This window comes from Mobula hypostoma, chromosome 6, assembly GCF_963921235.1.
Source record: "Mobula hypostoma chromosome 6, sMobHyp1.1, whole genome shotgun sequence".
In the NCBI taxonomy this organism is placed as follows: Eukaryota; Metazoa; Chordata; class Chondrichthyes; order Myliobatiformes; family Myliobatidae; genus Mobula; species Mobula hypostoma.
Genome location: NC_086102.1, coordinates 87087434 through 87105522, shown reverse-complemented (window position 1 = coordinate 87105522; position 18089 = coordinate 87087434). Strand labels below are relative to the sequence as shown.

The following is an 18089-nucleotide window of genomic DNA, read 5'->3' as shown; positions in this document are numbered from 1 at the left end:
AGGCTGAATTAACCGTAGAGAGAACGGAACTGGAAGCCCCATTCGAGGCACTGTCGCATGAAAAGTAGGCGGAGGCGGCTTTAGCCCAGGCTGAAGTCTTTGAGGTGGGCGTGGAGCAGCTAGCTGACAATGACGGTGTTAGATTAACCTCACCTTGTCATTCTGCTGAGAGGACTATGAAGTATGTTCATCCCAGTCTGCTTATGCTCCTACCAAACCACCCCTCCACCCCGGCAACCAGCAGACACTGAGGACTTCGGCCAGCCGATCAAGGCTGGAAAGAGAGCTCCTCTTCCTCAGTATAACACCCGCAACTCGACACCCTGTACCCAAACAGGACAGAACAGAGACCGCCTCCCTCAGATGCTCACCCGAACAGGCAGCTGTCTCAAAACATCCAATGGTCAGCCACTCACTCGCCCATGGATATGAAGGAGACATGCAGCCGTGTAGCAGTAGACTCCAGGGCTCCTACGCACCATGGCATAACCCAGGTGGTGATACTGCTCAGCCTCCTAGTAAGGTGCACCACACCCCCAGCGAACCCCCAGCTAATCACGGTGTGTCAGTTCTTGTGAGATTTCTAGCCTGCCGTGACCTGCTGGCAGACAGACTCAACAAAATCGATGATAAGCCAGAAAATAACTGGGTTTGGAAGCCCACGTTCTCCAGCGCCACTGAAGACCTCAAGCTCAGGCCCAGTGAAGAACTCGATCTGCCGGTGAAGTGACCTGGACCGAAGTCTGCTGAGTGTGCAAGAAGATTAAGGTCAGTTCACATCAAACACCCCAGTGTTGCCCTCAGTTTAGTCTGAAAAAGACTGGAAGAGTGCCACAGATCCCACAGAGGCAATAGAAACCAATCTCTTCAGCAAACTCCAGTCCTTCCCCAAGATTTGCAGCAGGGGTCCCCAACGTCTACGAGAGCCGGGAGAGCAGCTATTGGAGTTGGAGACAGCCAAAGGCTTGTCTTACCTCGACTCTGCACGAGGAATTTGTCCCAGCTTGGAGAAACTCCACACTTTAGTCTGCAGGAGAAGTGGATATCAGAGGGGACTAGACACAATCTGCAAAATGGAGTCAGCTTTTCACCCTTCTCCCTCTTTTCTAGTTTCATCAGACTGAAGCAAGAGTGAGGAATGACCCCAGCATGATCATGAACACCTGTAGCTCAGCACCTCCTAAATTGGAGAAACCTGTTAGGGGCCCTGAAAAGACTCGTTTAGCTCTCCCTAAGCTCATTGTGCGTGACGAGCTTCGGACAACAGGAAGGAAATCCCCACTCCAGAAACAATGACTCACCACCCTCACCTCAAGTCTCTAGCCGGTAAGATACTGTTAATCGACTCAAAGGCTGAGACCCTGCTCCTGCTAGGAAGGAACATCATACAGGTACACAAAGTAATGGGCCTCCAAATGCTCCCTTTGCACAAAGGTCAGCACGGGGTAGGTCATAGTAGGAGATGTCTGCCTAGGGAGTGCACATTAACCCTTACTTGTGAACATCTTCGGAACTAGCATTCTAGAAAACGGGCGCCCAAGTCTCATGACCTCCTGCCTTAGCAGCATCCACATCAAGGAGAGCTTTGGCCAGTCTTCCCAGCCTCCCGCCTCAACCCCGTAACAAAGGCGATTGACAAGCAACACAACAAGTATGGGTGAATATGTCTTTGTCTATACAAAGGATGACAACAAACCAGCTCCTTCAATCTTATTTTCCTGAGGGTGATGGGTAACGGGTTCCATCAAGACAGGCCAAATTGCCGGGTGGCACCGTTTCCCTTTCGTGGCCCCTGACAACATCTCCCAAACAACCGTGAGCAAGCATCAGCAGCCACTTTCCTTCGCTTACACGGTGAAGGAACATCCTGAAATCACTCAGGAAGAAAACAAACGGTATAAATGGACTGACAGAAAATTATTAAAATGTGAACTCTGGCTACGCACCTATAAAAGCTAAGATAATATTTTAAGTTTGTACAGATTCTAGATTTGTTTTGGACATTCTATTGTATATTTGATACATCTAATTGGCTTATTTCTAAGTTTGGGTAGAGATCCCTCTTGAAGGGCAGAATTTTACTCCAGTATTTTGAATCCATTTCATTATGGATTCAATTGGTCCTGCTACTCAAATACATTTGAGGACAATACCTCAAAGTTCAAAATAGATTTATTATCAGAGCATGCATCCAGTATACAACCTTGAGATTAATCTCCTTACAGGCAGCCACAGAACGAAGAATCCCAAAGGAATGCATGCTTTTAGGCATTGAATTTCTGCCACATGACTGGCTGGTTAGAGATTTGCATTAACAAGCAGGTACACCTAATAAAATAGCCACTGAGTATATGTAAAAGAAAAATTGCCTGTCATTGAGATGAAAGAAGTAATGCGATTCTAGATTTTGCCACAATCAAGAATTTACTCAACCTTCACTCTCAAGTTTATAGGATCATTAAAAATCTAGTATTTCTGAACACACGCTGCACAATCTCTAAACCCTGCTAAATATGGTACCATAAGACCAACCATGATAACAAGACATGGGGCATAACTTGTTAACGTATCTACATTTACCTTTGAGTAAGCACACTGAGAATGGGATCAACCACTTCACAGCTCCTACTGCAGCCCAAGCAGTGTGTGTCTGTTGCATTGGATTGCCATGTTGATCAGGAAGGTCCCAGATCTGATGGTTGACTATTTTGAGTCACAGAATCTAAATATTGATTCTGTGCTATAATTACATAAAATGCACATCACTGAAATAGTTTGACCTATATTAGTCTATGCTTCCCCCAATCTTTTCGTTCTTTAAAAAACACATCTATCTTTGGAGCAATTTGTAAATAACACAGTGGTAAGGATTTGAAAGAATTCAATGCTTCTCTCAATATACTGCACAATGAGAAAGCATAATGTACATTTACTTTAGATTTAATCTAAACAATTTATGTTTTTAAAGACCATTATTTTAATTCACAAACTGAGATTTACACCTTGAACAATCATAGCTTGAATAAGTAATGTAGTTCTTGAATCTTCTTTCTTTAAGGAATTTCTCAAGTCTAACCCTAAATGTTAGAAAAACGGGAAACAGAAACCATAGTTGTTATGTAGTTCTTACCTGAACAAAATGTTTCAATTTGACAAGATTAGTGAAGATATTAGGATGAAATATACTATCCATGTTGAGTCTAAAGAAATGTGGCTGTTCAACCATATTTAAAAAGATCTGAGTAAAAATCAGAGAATGTCTGAGGGAAAGAGAAAAACTGGATTGATTTTAGCAGTCTTATGGTTAGAGAAACAAACACATGTTGAGTTGGAAAATCGGATATGCGAGTTAACAGTACAGGCAAAAAAGTTATCTGAACAAGTGGAAAAGGGAAAGGAAAACTGTGATAAAATACAGAAACGTATGACAGACAATTAAAAAAATCTAAAGAGCAAATCTTTGCATTAACTGAACTAGAGGAAAAAAAGCAACATAACAAGTGTAGTCAAATCAGAGTGCATTGTACAGAGCTTCAAAGAAAACAAAAGTTGTATCAGAAGATCCAGCAGGAACCTCAAGTAGCCAGACCTGCAATGACACTCATCCTTGAGAAACATCTACATTGGCCGGTCCTTCAAGTCAGCACTATCTGAACTCTGAGGAATTACATCATGGACATGACATGTTCTCCACAGCAGCCTCTAGTGACTCCAGTGAGGATGACAATGATGAAACAATAGGGCTTGTACAATAAAGACCAAGGAAATGAAATTACACAGGACTGAAGATGGAACCTATGAAAGGAGGCAGATGGTTTTTCATTGACCACTTGAACCAGAAAAGATTGATAAATGGTCCAAAGAAGTTCTGCATCCTAAAAAAGGAAGTTTAAAGATTGAGCTGAACTTCAATGTATCAAAAACATATAAAAATTGCACCCATATGATGGCATCCAAATTCTGGCAATTATGTTGTCTTCTCAGCAAATCAGACAGTTGACTTGTAGAGTTGATGACAACATGGGAGATGATAAACAAAATCTACAAGGTGGTTGGGATGCTATTAAGAGGTAGTTGGAAGAATAGAATCTAATACAGACTAATTGGAGGAAAATGGTTGATTGCAAGCTGAAGGGTTCTGAGGATGTTTCAGAATATGAGGAATGATACTGGACAATGTGGTTAAGTTACTCAAGTGTTCCAGGCATAGGCATCTACATATGGTCCATTGAAGTCAAGTTTTATGGATGGCCTGAAACCAGACATTGCCAAAATAGTGAAGCTGACAAAAGAGTGGAGCTGGTGTTCTATATAGTGAGCTAGTGCAAGCTGCCAAACAAGTGGAACAAGATACCAAAATCAGACTAAAATCATTACAAGTGGGGCTATTACCTGTTGATCAACAACCACAACTACTGCAGGTGAGCCACCACCCAACACCTTTTAACCATCAGAAAAAGCCGGACTAGAATTCACCATGTGCACTACAGCAACCTTGGTCTGAACAATACTACCAAAGCAGACCCCCGTAACAAAATGTCACTGTTGTAAAGGAGGGCATTGGGCTGCAAACTGTTAGCATAGAAGATAGATAACAGAGACAAACTCAATCAGCTCAGCCCCGCAAATGTTGGAAAGCTGTGACCTGACAACAGTTTCAACATGCAATTTCGGATGCAATGGACATATTGTTGAATTCAAAAAAATAATGAAGCCCTCTCCAGCAGCCCTTGTTTGCCTTGGTAGAGCAAAAACCAGATTTGTATGTTAATTTACTGATTAGGAGAATGAATGTGCTGAATTCTTATTGGACACGGAGAACTATTATGACCAAGAGTGTGCAAGGGATAATAACATGCCATTAAAATGCAAGTGATTACAAGGAAATGTGTATTGAACCAGGCTACTCGATGATAGAGGGAGGGGTCTGAATGGCTCAGTGGGCCATTGTTTCTGAAACTGAAGGACGGGCATCAGAAAACATGACTTCTGGTTCCTCTGCACAACAGGCAGAACTGAAAGCCCCAATTGAAGCCTGTAAGATGACAGAAAGAAGATCTACACAGATTCTTGATATATTTTCAGAGTTGCTCAGGATGCTCATGACTTTGGAAACTTATAGAAACAAAGGGGATTTTTTTTGTGACTGTAGGAACTCCAATCAAGATTGGCCAGTTAGTACAAGAGCTAATGGATACTATGCAACTGCAGGCAGAAGTGGCTGTAATAAAATGTAAAAGTCACTCCAAAATAAATACAATGGAAAGCCATAGAAATGCATTCACAGATGAAATCATGAGGCAGGATTTATGAACATTTGGAGAGGCATAATATGTTTAGGAATAGCAGCATGGCTTTGTGAAAGGCAGGTTGTGCCTCACGAGCCTGACTGAATTTTTTGGGGAAGTGATTAAACACTTTGATGAAGGCACAGCCATAGATGTAGTGCATATGGATTTCAGCGAGGCATTTGATCATGTACACCATGCAAGACTTATTGAGAAAGTAAGGTGGCATGGGATCCAAGGGGACATTGCTTTGTGTATCCAGAATTGGCTTGCCCACAGAAGGCAAAGAGTGGTTGTAGACGGGTCATACTCTGTATGGAGGTCCGTGACCAGCGCTGTACTTCAGGGATCTGTTCTGGGACCCCTACTCTTGGTGATTTTTATAAATGACCTGGATGAGAAAGTGGAGGGATGGCTTAGTAAATTTGCTGATGACGCAAAGTTTGGGGGTGTTGTGGCTAGTATGGAGGGCTGTCAGAGGTTACAGTGGGACATTGATAGGATACAAAACTGGGCTGAGAAGTGGCAGATGGAGTTCAACCCAGATAAGTGTGAGGTGGTTCATTTTGGTAAGTCAAATATGATGGCAGAATATAGCATTAATGGTAGTTGTGGCAGTGCGGAGGATCAGAGGGATCTTGGGGTCAGAGTCCATAGGACGCTCAAAGCTGCTGTGCAGGTTGACTCTGTGGTTAAGGCGGCATACAGTGTATTGGCCTTCATCAATCATGGGATTGAGTTTAAGAGCCGAGAGGTAATGTTGCAGCTATATAGGACCCTGGTCAGACCCTACTTGGAGTACTGTGCTCAGTTCTGGTCGCCTCACTACAGGAAGGATGTGGAAACCATAGAAAGGGTGTAGAGGAGAATTACAAGGATGTTGCCCGGATTAGGGAGCATGCCTTATGAGAACAGGTTGAGTGAACTTGGCCTTTTCTCCTTAGAGCAACGGAGGATGAGGGGTAACCTGATAGAGGTGTACAAGATGATGAGAGGCATTGATCATGTGGATAGTCAGAGGCTTTTTCCCAGTGCTGAAATGGCTAGCATGAGAAGGCATAGTTTTAAGGTGCTTGGAAGTAGGTACAGAGATGTCAGGGGTAAGTTAATTACGCAGAGTGGTGAGTGCGTGGAATGGGCTGCCAGCGACGGTGGTGGAGGCGGAAACAATAGGGTCTTTTAGGAAACTCCTGGATAGGTACATGGAGCTTAGAAAAATAGAGGGCTATGGGTAACCCTAGATCATTTCTAAGGTAAGGACATGTTCAGCACAGCTTTGTGGGCTGAAGGGCCTGTATTGTACTGCAAGTTTTCTATGTTTCTATGTTTCATCAGGACAAGTTGGAACCATCAAAAAACTAGGTATCACGAAGGCGGCATACCATTGACCCACTGGTCTTCCTTTGGTCTTACGTAGCATCAGAACAACTCCAAATAAGAAAACTAAATTAAGTCTATTTGAGTAAATAACAGGGTGACCCATGTCACCACCAGGAGTTCTTGATCTCAGAGAGGCTGATATACATATTATGGCAGACTGGAAACAGAAGAGAGGAAATTGTGTGGACTAGGTTAAGGCTGGGGCATTGTGCATTAAACAAAACATTGAAAATGATAGGGAAATACCAGACAGGATTGTGGGGGAATGTCAGGAAGAGGAGTCAGTAGAACATGTAGTTCTGAGTTGCAGGAAGTATGGGATACAGAGAGAGATGATGAGAAATAAATTGAGGGAGTTGGGGATGCAGGAATTCACATTAAAAGGGTTGCTGGGCATGGGTGAGAGAGCACAAGTCCGGGTATTTTTAGCGTTTTTAAGGGGTACAGGGGTTTTTTATAGAATATGACGAATAAACAGGAATAGGATACTAGGATGGTCAAAGATGGGAGGGTGAAGTGTGTGTGTGTGTGTGTGTGAGTGTGAGAGAGAGAGAGAGATTGGGTGAAGGGATTTAGAATGTATGTCTAGCGCACATTCTGGAGCAGAGGGTAGCGGTAATGCACCATTAAGCTGGATGCCAACCGCCGTAAAACAAGATACAGACAGACAGATTATGGCAGACAGCTTAACTACTGTGTGAAATTAACCCGAGCTGTACAGTCTGCTTCTCAACAGATTCCTGCCACTTGGAGTGATCCAAAAGGGATTCTTCGTGAGTGGGTCTTGATAAAGCCACATAAGAAGCCACTGGGAGCTCAATGGGAAGGTCCTTACCAACTGGACAGTGAACGCAAAAGTAAGAAGGTAAAAGTAAATGAATACAAACTAGCCACTGCAAGTGAGCTAAGGCAATATCTGACAAAGGCAGCAAGCACTAAGGTTACACACACAATGCTGAAGGAATTCTGCAGGTCAGCCAGCATCTATGAAAAAAAAATCAGACGTTTCAGACTGAGACCCTTCTTTAGGACACAAAGGTTAACGTGCTATTAACCTTCCTCAGTGCCTACATTGATGGGCCACAGTGAACAAATCAATAACCAGCCAGAAAACATCCAACAGAGTTGATAACTACTGGACATTAAGTTTATTCTGATATTGTAACATTACCAATTTTATACTTTAACGTAGGTAGCACAAGTTGTTCTGCCTCTTAAGTTTGAGATGTGATGATTCTATGTGATTTAGAATCATGGGGGGCGGAGATGTTGGATTGGGCTGTAGAATTGCTATTTTTCTTACAGTTTAACTTTCTTATGCTTGTTTGTACTTTAATATAATCACCTATATACATGTAATTGTTCGGTGTATTTTTGAGTGCTACAGTTGCCTCTATTTTTCTGGAAACTCTTTAGTTTTAGTGGAAGGTGTCACATTACTTGAATCTGGCTATTGAGTCTCAATGTGGACAAGACTAAAGAGATGATTATAAACTTTAGGAAAGAGCAAGCTGATCACTCCTCACTGCACAGAAGGGCTCCTCCATGGAGAGTTAGGAACACTTAAGTTTCTGGGTGTGCACATAAATGACGATCTCACCCGGTCCCTGAACACACTTCGTTAGTCAAGAAAGCACAGCAGCATCTCAGTCTCCTGAGGAAGTGGAAGTGAATGAGGCTCCCCACTTGCCCTCACTTAACTAATTTTTACAGGAGCACCACTGAGTGTACTGACTAACTGCATCACCATCCGGTATGGGAATTGCAAGGCATCTGACTGCAAAACCCTACAAAAGATTGTGAGGCTGCTGAGAGGATTATTGGATCTCCCACCCATCCAAGGTACTTACCAACAGTGCTGCATACTCAGGGCCCTTAACATTGTCAATGAAACCTCACGTCGTCAACAATCCCTTTGAACCCTTACCATCAAGATGTACCATACCATTCGGACAAGGACTATTAGGATGGGAAGCAGCTTCTTCCCGCAGCTGGGGAGACTACTGAACTCCCTGCCACCACCCAGGTCCCGACACGTACGAAGTGTCAGTAGTGTTAATACTGTTTACTTTTAATGTAAATGCTCTTTATTTGTGCTAATATTACTTTATGTTGTGTGTGAATTATATGTACTGTGTTGTGCACCTTGGTCCAGAGAAATATTGTTTCATGTGGCAGTTTGAAATGACAATGAACTTGAACTTGTAATTGGTTAACTAATGTCTGTTGGAGTTTCAGTAGAATCAGTGGGAGTGGACCCGTTATAAGATCAGACCACTTTTGTCTGCCTTTTCTTTCCTCTTTATAATCTCTCATATTGTTCTCCCTTCGTCTTCTTTATTCTTGTAACTCTTAACAAAACAAACATAAAAAACAAGTTTTATCTCTCATTCCTAAACTCTGAAGAACCTTTGGATTGCAAAAGCATCAGGACCCATTACTATGATGCTGAAAAACAACAATTTTACTGGCCTGGAATTTAAGATTGTAATGATGGAAAACTTGCCATTATTATGATGTAAAAATGACATTAACTTCCAGCATCTGTACATATGCAACTAAATGAGGAAGTTTCTGTCAATGACACCCTGCTCCTCCACAAGAGCCATTGTTAGTATCTATGCTGGGGCACCCAACACAATCATTACATTCTCATCATCTTCATTTTAGAAACTGCTCTGTCTTTAAAACAAAATAATGAAAATGCAGTGTTTTATTGAATGAAGTGCAAAAATACATTTTTAGCAATATAACAGGTCACAATTACAGGACTAGCTGGATGCCTGGGAGAAACTAATTTTGTGCGTGGAATGCCATTCCTCCAGTTCATAGAGTTATTAAATAAAATAAAACATTTTAGCAGTTTGGTGATCGTAACTCAGAATAATTTTGCATGCCCCATTCGCTATTTCACCTTTTATAAAATTAGTAACTAAACACAAGCAATTCTGCAGATGCTGGAAATCCAGAGCAACACAAACAAAATGCTGAAGGAACTAGCTGGTCAGGCAGAATCTATGGAAGGGAATAAACAGTCGAAATTTCCGGTCAAGACCTTTCCTCAGGATAGGAAGACGTCAATCTTGAGAACAGCTAGTAAGTGCTTCCTACTTCCTGCTTTTATCAGTGCACTTGATAACTTCAAAGTTTCTGGATTCCAAATCCCAGTTGGCATCAGACTGAAAGTGATTTTGCAGAGTATGACAACAGCAAAATCAAAGCCATTAAACTGCAATCACCTACAATTCCTATTAAACATCTCCTTTTACATATAATAAAAAGACACCTTAAAACAAAGCTGAGACTTTTATTAAAGATTTCAAATCTGTACTTCAAAAAATGATATATTCACTTATCCAGTACATAGAGCAGTATTTAAATTCCTAAAATGAATAGCCTTAAAAGCTGAAAAATTAAGTTTGACCACCCCAGGTCCAATATTAGGTTTGTCAATAAACAAGTGACATTCTTCCAAATATTCAGGTGTGGGATCCAGTTCCTTAGATACAGATTCTTCAATATCAAAGTCAAAATTAATCCATGATGCTGCAAAATTTATGAAACACAAACTTCCTGTTTAACTTTAGGTCGCAAAATCTTACTGTCATCACTTTTTTCCTGTATGGGGCCATGACATAGTGCTTTGCGTTTGAATAACCGAAGGCTTGATCTTAGAAGATCGTTGTCCACGACTGGTTGATTTGTATACATATGCTTGGTTGCACCCTGATTAAAAAAAAACAAAATGTACATTCCACCATTAATAGCCAGATTTGCCATCAATATTAAAAAAGTTCTCTTGTAAATCTCACAAATGGTCAATTCATAACATAGATTTGTTGGTGAACACTGCTGTAAAGAGTCTCTTGGAGGAGCGTATTGAGGAGCACAGTGCAAAATTTCTACAAAGTGCTTCAGAGATGTAGTTGGTAAAATATAGACGTATCCTAGAGTTAAACAAATGACAGACTGTGCCTACCAGTATAGTATCACAGAAATACAGTGAGAGAATTATACTCAAAGTACAGAACACCACATTTATGAAATGACACAAACATTAGTGGTGTGCAGATAGGAAGATAGTCTTAGTTTACAGAATGTTATTTACAGGCTGATAAATTGGGGAGGCAATGGAAGATATAGTCTCTACACTACAGGAAAAACAGGGATGTACTTGAGAGGGTGCAGAGGAGATTTACTGGGATGTTAGCTTGGATGGAACATTTCAGTTAAGATGAAAGACAGGATAAGCTGTTGTTTTCTTTGGAACAGAGGCTAGTGAGAAAGTAACTAACATTGGATCATAAAATTATGACAGATGTTTTAAAACTAAAGGGTAATGGTTCAAGGTGAGGAATAAGAAGGTTAGAGGAGATGTGGCGACTTTTTTTTTTACTCAGGTGGTTGCAACTAGAATGCAGTGTCTGAGAAAATGACAGAGGAAAGTATATTTGGTTGAGTGCTTGGATTATAAAGCGTAGAAGGTAAGAAACTAAGTGCTGGTAAACGAGATGAATATAAATGGATATCTGATTGTCAACACAGGCTAAAGGGCATGTTTCTGTGCTGTTTAACTCCATGAATCTAAAGTGACAGACCAATACTTATCTGTACTAGATCCTAGTCTTGTGGGCGTGCTATGTTAGCGCTGGAATGTGTGGTGACACTTGCAGGCTATTCCCAGCACATCCTTGGGTGTTGTTTGTTCATGCAAGTGACACATTTCACTGTATGTTTCAATGTACATACAATAATTAAGTCTGAATCTGAAACAGAAATAGACCCACACACTCAAATTCCCAAATGTTTAAAAATTGGCAACAGTTGCCCACTGGCAATGTATTCCAGTTGGAAGGTGACAGATCTGTAATCAACCAAGTTGTATGGTGAGTTTTTTTTTCTCCCAATACAACACACAAATGTTAAGACAGTGACAGATACATGCCCACCTATATTTTAATCCACTGAAAGACTTTTAGACCCAGCTTTCCAGCAGTCAATGGAGACCCACCTCCATTGAGGACATTTACAGCAGTGGGTGCAGAAAGAAGGCCTGGAAGGACATCGGGGACACCAGTCACCCCAATCATAAACTGTTTCAGCTGCTTCCGTTTGGCAAACAGCACTGCAGCATTAAAGCCAGGACCAATAGGCTACGGGACAGCTTATTCTACAAGCCATTAGTTTTAAATCCACATGTCTGTACATTGCGATGGAGCGATAATGCAAAGACTTTTACTTCCTCACGTTGTGGGGTGGATGCAAGATTTAAATAAATTCTTTTCTATAATTCTACTATACCAATGTTACACTGTGACAGACCATTACTTATATTAAAGATATCCATGTCCACCAGTATGTAATAGCAATGTTATAGTGAAGCACTGTATCCAATGCTATACAATGTACAGCCACATGACTACCAGTACAGTGATTGACCTGTGCCCATGATCACAGTACCCATCTTATTCTATGACACACATGTTCACTAGTACTGTATCCCAGTGTTATGGTAATAAAATTATAGTCAACGGAACTGAAATGTAATGTTCTACAGACCAGTTCTCATCAGTACTGTACCTGTGATGTGCTGTAACAAGCCTGTTCCTACCAACATGGTATGAAAAGCTTTATAGGGACAGATATGTCCTCATCAGCACTATGTTTCAGTGTTAATCTTCGACAGATATGTAGGTGTCAGTGCTGTGCCCCAGGGTTATACAACAGCACTTGTACCACCATTATAGTGCAATTAAACTGTGATGAGCCTGTGCTACCAGCATTCTAGCTCAAAGGTATACAGACATACCTATACATGCCAGTACTGAATGCCTTTGTTATATAGTGACAGCCTCCCTAGGGACAGCCTCCACAGTTATGGTCCTGATCACATCTCTATTTGATATCACTGGCAGCTCTTTTTAAGTAGTTGAAAGTAGCCTGTGCTTTCAAAGCAAAAAGTCCCATCTTTGTTGGCTTCATAGGAAAATTGGCACTTTTATGTAAATCATATATGATAGCAGATTTTCATTTCAGTTATTGGAAAAATGATATAATTTAACTTTTAATTACACAGAGCAATTAAAAGCTTGATCATTGAGAAGAGGTGGAAACAACAGAGGTATTATGAATAATCAATTGTAAACAATGGGCAGTAAAGGCATTGATATACATTTTTGTACTGGAATTTTGGAATTTAGAACTTGGAACACAACACGTCGATATTGTAGGTCCCAAGGCAAACACATGGCTAGGAATAAAACAGTGAAGAAATTTCTCAGATGCCTGCTATCAAATTTAATGTCTTTAGACACAGGAGCAGCCATTGTGGAGCAGCCCATTGAGTCTACTCCACCATTCGATCATGGTTTATTTATTTTCCCTCTCAATGCCATTCTGCTGCCTTCTGCCTGAGATCTTTGTTGCCCTTTCTAATCAAGAACTATCAACTTCGGCTTTAAATGTATCCAGTGACTTGGCCTCACAGTTATCTGTTCTAAAGAGACGTCCCTCTACTCTGAGACTGCATCTCTGGGCCTAGATACTCCCATTATTGTAATCATCCTCTCAATGTCCTCTATCTAGGTCTTTCAATATTGGACAGGTTTCAATGAGATTCCCTTCATTCTAGAGTACAGGACCAGAGCCATCAAATAGTCCACACATGTTAACCTTCTCATTCCTGGGATAATTCTCGCAAACCTTCTTTGAAACCTCTCCAACGCCAGCACATCCTTCCTTGGATATTGGGCCCAAAACTACTCACAAATTTTCAAATGATGGTCTGACCAATGTCTTATAAAGCTTCAGCATTACATCCCGTCTTTTATATATTCTAGTCCTCTCAAAATGAATGCTAACATTGCATTTGCCTTCCTTACTACCAACTCAAACCTGCAATTAACCTTTAGGGAATCCTGTACTAGAAGTCCCGAGTCTTTTACACTTCCAATTTCTGAATTCACTCTCCATTTAAAAAATAGTCTACAACTTGATTCCTTCTACTGATGTGCATGACCATACACTTCCCTACACTATATTCCATCTGCCACTTCTTTCACCATTCCCCTAATCTGTCCGTTATTCTGAAGACTTCCTGCTTCCTCAACACTACCTGCCCTTCCACCTGTCTTTGTATTATCAGCAAACTTGGTCACAAAGCCATTAATTTAATCATCCAGATCATTAATATGTAACATGAAACGTAGCAGTCCCAACACTGACCCCTGCAGAATACCACTAGTCACAGGCAGCCAGCCAGAAAAGGCCCCCTTTATTCCCACTGCCTTCTGCTAGTTAGCCATGTATGTATGCTTGTATTTTTCCTGTAATACTGTGGGCTCTTGTTTCTTAAAAGATGACTAGTGATGCCTCCACAATCTCTTCACTTATCTCTTTTAGAACCCTGGGGTGTTGCCCATCTGGTCCAGGTACCTATCTTCCTTCTGACCTTTCAGGTTCCCAAGCACCTTCTCCTTAGTAATAGTGAATACAGTCACTTCTGCCTCCTGATTCTCTCAAATTTCTGGCATGCTGCTCGTGTCCTCCATAATGATGACTATTGCAAAATACTAGTTTGTCCCCTATTTCTTTGTTCTTCCTTACCACCTCTCCAGTGGCTTTTTCCAGTGCTCCAAAGTCCACTCCTGTCTCTCTTTTCCTTTTTATATATAACCTGAAAAGTTTTATTATCCTCTTTTATATTATTGGCTAGCTTACCCTCAAATTGCATCTTTTTCTGTATTAAATATCCTTGCCTTGTTTAGGTTTTTAACAGCCTTCGAATTTTTTTAGCTCCCCACTAATTTTTGCTTTATTGTTTGCTGTCTCATTTGCTGTCAACAAATGACATTCAACAGCACATTTTATGTTGCTTAGGAGATGAAATAAGTGTTTTAAGTGGGTAAATGAAGGCTTGGGAGATAGGATGGATTTGAAATTTGAATGAATTGAGAATTACAGACTGGAAAAAGTAGCTAGGTCTAAAAAGACAGATACAAGGGAGTCAAAATGGAGTCAAAGAAACATGGGAAAGGGAAGAGAGAGAACGTGATAATTAAAAGGTATGGAGAAGCAATGTTCTGAGGATTCAATATTGTAAATACATACATAATAATAGAATGACAAATGGCTGTACTCAGGTAAAGATCTAGAAGAAAATCAATATTTGTACTCAAGAAATACAATAAGTGCTTGCCTTTTCATTTCTTACTAACTGTTTGCGGATAACAAGATCCCTCCGAGAACAAAGTGCTTTACAGCAGGGTCCCAAACTACTCAGCAGATGGGCTCGCTCTTCCTTTCTCTGAATAGCAGCCATGTTGAGGGCTCCAAGTTCATCTTCAAAAACGTTGTCTCCATCTGCACAGAAAGAAGTGTACAACACATGATAATTGTATTTACATTATGAATACATAAAGCAGAAACATTCATAGAAATGCCAGCTAACAAGCAAGCTAAAACTATTAACAATGCACACAAAATGCTGGAGGAACTCAACAGGTCCGGCAACATCTATAGAAGGAAATAAAAGTCAAAGTTTTGGGCTGAGACCCTTCATTAGGAGTTCTGATATTGTTATTTTCAACTTAAAAATTACCTGTTTATTTTTGCTCTCCATTTCATCCTTTAAACAAACCTTAAATCATGTTGATATATCTAACCCCACGGTTTCTATTTATGTATGCAAAAAAACATATTTTTGCAGCATTGCATCAAGTGCCTTCTGAAAGCCCAGATACATAACATCCACTGGATGCTCCTTATCTATCCTGCTAGTACATCGACAAAAAACAGCTAGCAGGTCCACTTGCACTTGTGCTTTCACCTTCAACTCTACAGGATCTTGTGAAATGACACATAACCTTAAGCTCAACTTCTTTTGCTCATCACAGTAATAACACATGGATCTTTTCATCTTACTTTTGTTAAAATGCCGATCTCCATTATATTATTGTTGCAAATACTAGTCCATCCCTTCAGAATGTTAAAAATATACAGCATAGAACAGTCTGATTTGGCTTAGTGTATTTGTGCCATTTGTTTGAAGTTTTCCCATTAGCTCCACAACCCTGCTTTTTGGCTATAGCCCTCTTTTCAGCTATCCAACTTTGGAAGTTACCACTGAATTTGTTTCAGCAAAAATTTCTATCAGTGATGACAACATAAGTGGTCTAATAATGAAGAATTCATTCTCCAATACATCATTTCTTAAGTGTTCAAAAATAACTGCAGTGCTAGTGCCAGGATTACAGGGACATGGCACAAGTGGACTTGATCAGACATTTATCTCTATTTCCCCCTCGTGACTGAAGATATCAGAGGAGCAGGGGAAAATATATTCATCTTACTAGAATGTACAATATGTATGAATGAATCAACAGCATTGAAAGAATACCGAATTGATTTCAAAGTTTTATCCGACCTACACCATGCTTATGGGTTTCCAATATCATATTATAAATGTTACCAATACTTAGGCAAACTAACCAGGCACTTGTCAGTAGTTTACTGCATTGTAATGGTTTCAACCTCTCTCTCACACACACGCACACACAAAATCAAAACATTATCAACTATAAAAATGGGAAGTGTATTATTATGGTACAATTCAGATCTTTTCTTCAAATCTACTGGGGCAAAAGGAAGGCTATTTGTTTTAAAGGACTGCAAGATTACAGACCTGTGCAGATACAATCCATGCCTTCTATGAAAGTCAGACTCAGATCCATTTACCAACAAGACATACAATGTATCACATTGACTTTGTTAATATGAATAATTTATCTGCATCATTTCTATGAACTAGGATCGTGAAATTTTTATTTGGTCCTTCTAATTTCATAGTCCTTTACATCACTCTGCTGTTGCAATTGATCATTTTTGATAATGGAACTTATTTTTATTTGATTGTTTATTTTTATTTTGAATATCTTATCTTCACACAAATATCATTTAGCATTACTGGACTCATAATACCAATTCTCAGGGCAAATCTTATTGAAATGATTCTAGAGTCTAGATGGTAATAATTGCTCAGATTTGGCTTCCCACATGAAGTTGATTCACTTGCACAGTAACTCAGAATTCACAGAGCCTATCCTTTAGCTTTCTATCCTATAAAAAGAAAGGTAGCAATGCTTAGGCTACAGCTATTCATTTACAGATAATTGACTTCAATTTGTGCATTCAGACAGTCTAAATGTCTTTACTGGAAGAGGCAGCATGTGCTCTTAAATATCTTCTTAAAAATTTGGCACTTTCAAGTAGCATCCTATCTTTAGAAGAGAAAAATACTTTTTCAGTCCTACCACAAGATCTATTTCTCTTCATAAAATGCCATGCCTTCCAATTTATTGCTGGTCTCAGACCCCCACACTTCTTGCAAACTTGATATTATTGACTTTTTTCCACCTCTGACACAATGCTGACTACAGCCTTTCCAACTGCTGAAACCTTTAATTATACTGTCAGCCACCTCCAGATATAAATATGCTAATGTTTTCAGATGGGTAACTTGATCTTAAATCCTTTGGGCTTTTACAAAAATTTACTGTAAATTCCAAAATCTATTTGGATATCACCCAAGCCTCCCGAACCTGGACAGACTCCTAGTCCCCAGAAACTTCAAATGAAACAACATAATTTCTTCATGCCTTTGTTACCCTTGACTTCTGTAACCTACTCTAAATCTAAAAAATGCCCCTCCTTTTGCCCTCCTTTTCTCCTATACTGAACATGCACACACTAACTCTCTTTATTCACACTTCTTGACCATACATTGTTACTAGGGCAAAATCCTCTTGTCTAATTCATACTGTCTACATCAACACTAGGTCTAAATCCTGAAACTCCCCACTCAAGAACACCATGGGTGTAATAGTTCAAGGCAGCAGCTCAACATTACTTTCTCAAGAGCAATAAATGGTGACCTTGGCAGCAATGCCCATAAGATTAATAAATAAAGACCCAACCCACTATCCCCCTTATCATTGCTCTGTTCTCCTCACTACATTCCCCAATTATACCTTTAAAGTTCTTCTCTGTCAAGGATGTCATTCATCAATATTATTCATTGTTGTTCTACAAGCATTCTATACCACCAAGTGAGTGCCTGTAATTCTAGTTTGGTATCCTTTTCATCTATTGATTCTATCTCCGAGGAACATTATTAAAGCTAAAGCAGCTATATTAAGGTAGGCATAGGCATTATTGTAGTAATTACCATTCTAGAATAAACAAAACAAATCCACATACAGATGACCCCTGTGTCAGGGTTACAGAAATTCACCCTTATAGAATTCACAGAATACCACCCAAAAATCTTACATATGGAATAAAATTTGCTTTTATAGAACTAGTGGGAAAATTAAATAAACAAACAAAATGTGAAAGAAACAACAAATTCTGTCTTTGTTTCAG

At 40.0% G+C, this 18089-nt stretch overlaps 1 protein-coding gene across 1 annotated transcript in view; it reads right to left on the bottom strand.

Annotated features, from left to right (window-relative positions):
• Nucleotides 1-9354: 9354 nt before the first annotated feature.
• Nucleotides 9355-18089, bottom strand: part of zc3h13 (zinc finger CCCH-type containing 13) — a 134864-nt gene continuing 126129 nt past the window's right edge. Inside the window, exons 19-20 of the mRNA XM_063052533.1 lie at nucleotides 14866-15029; nucleotides 9355-10394 (exon numbers count right to left, since the gene is read on the bottom strand). Of these exons, the coding sequence (XP_062908603.1) occupies nucleotides 10224-10394; nucleotides 14866-15029 (335 nt within the window). The 3' untranslated portion in view covers nucleotides 9355-10223. The remainder of the gene's footprint in view (nucleotides 10395-14865; nucleotides 15030-18089) is intronic.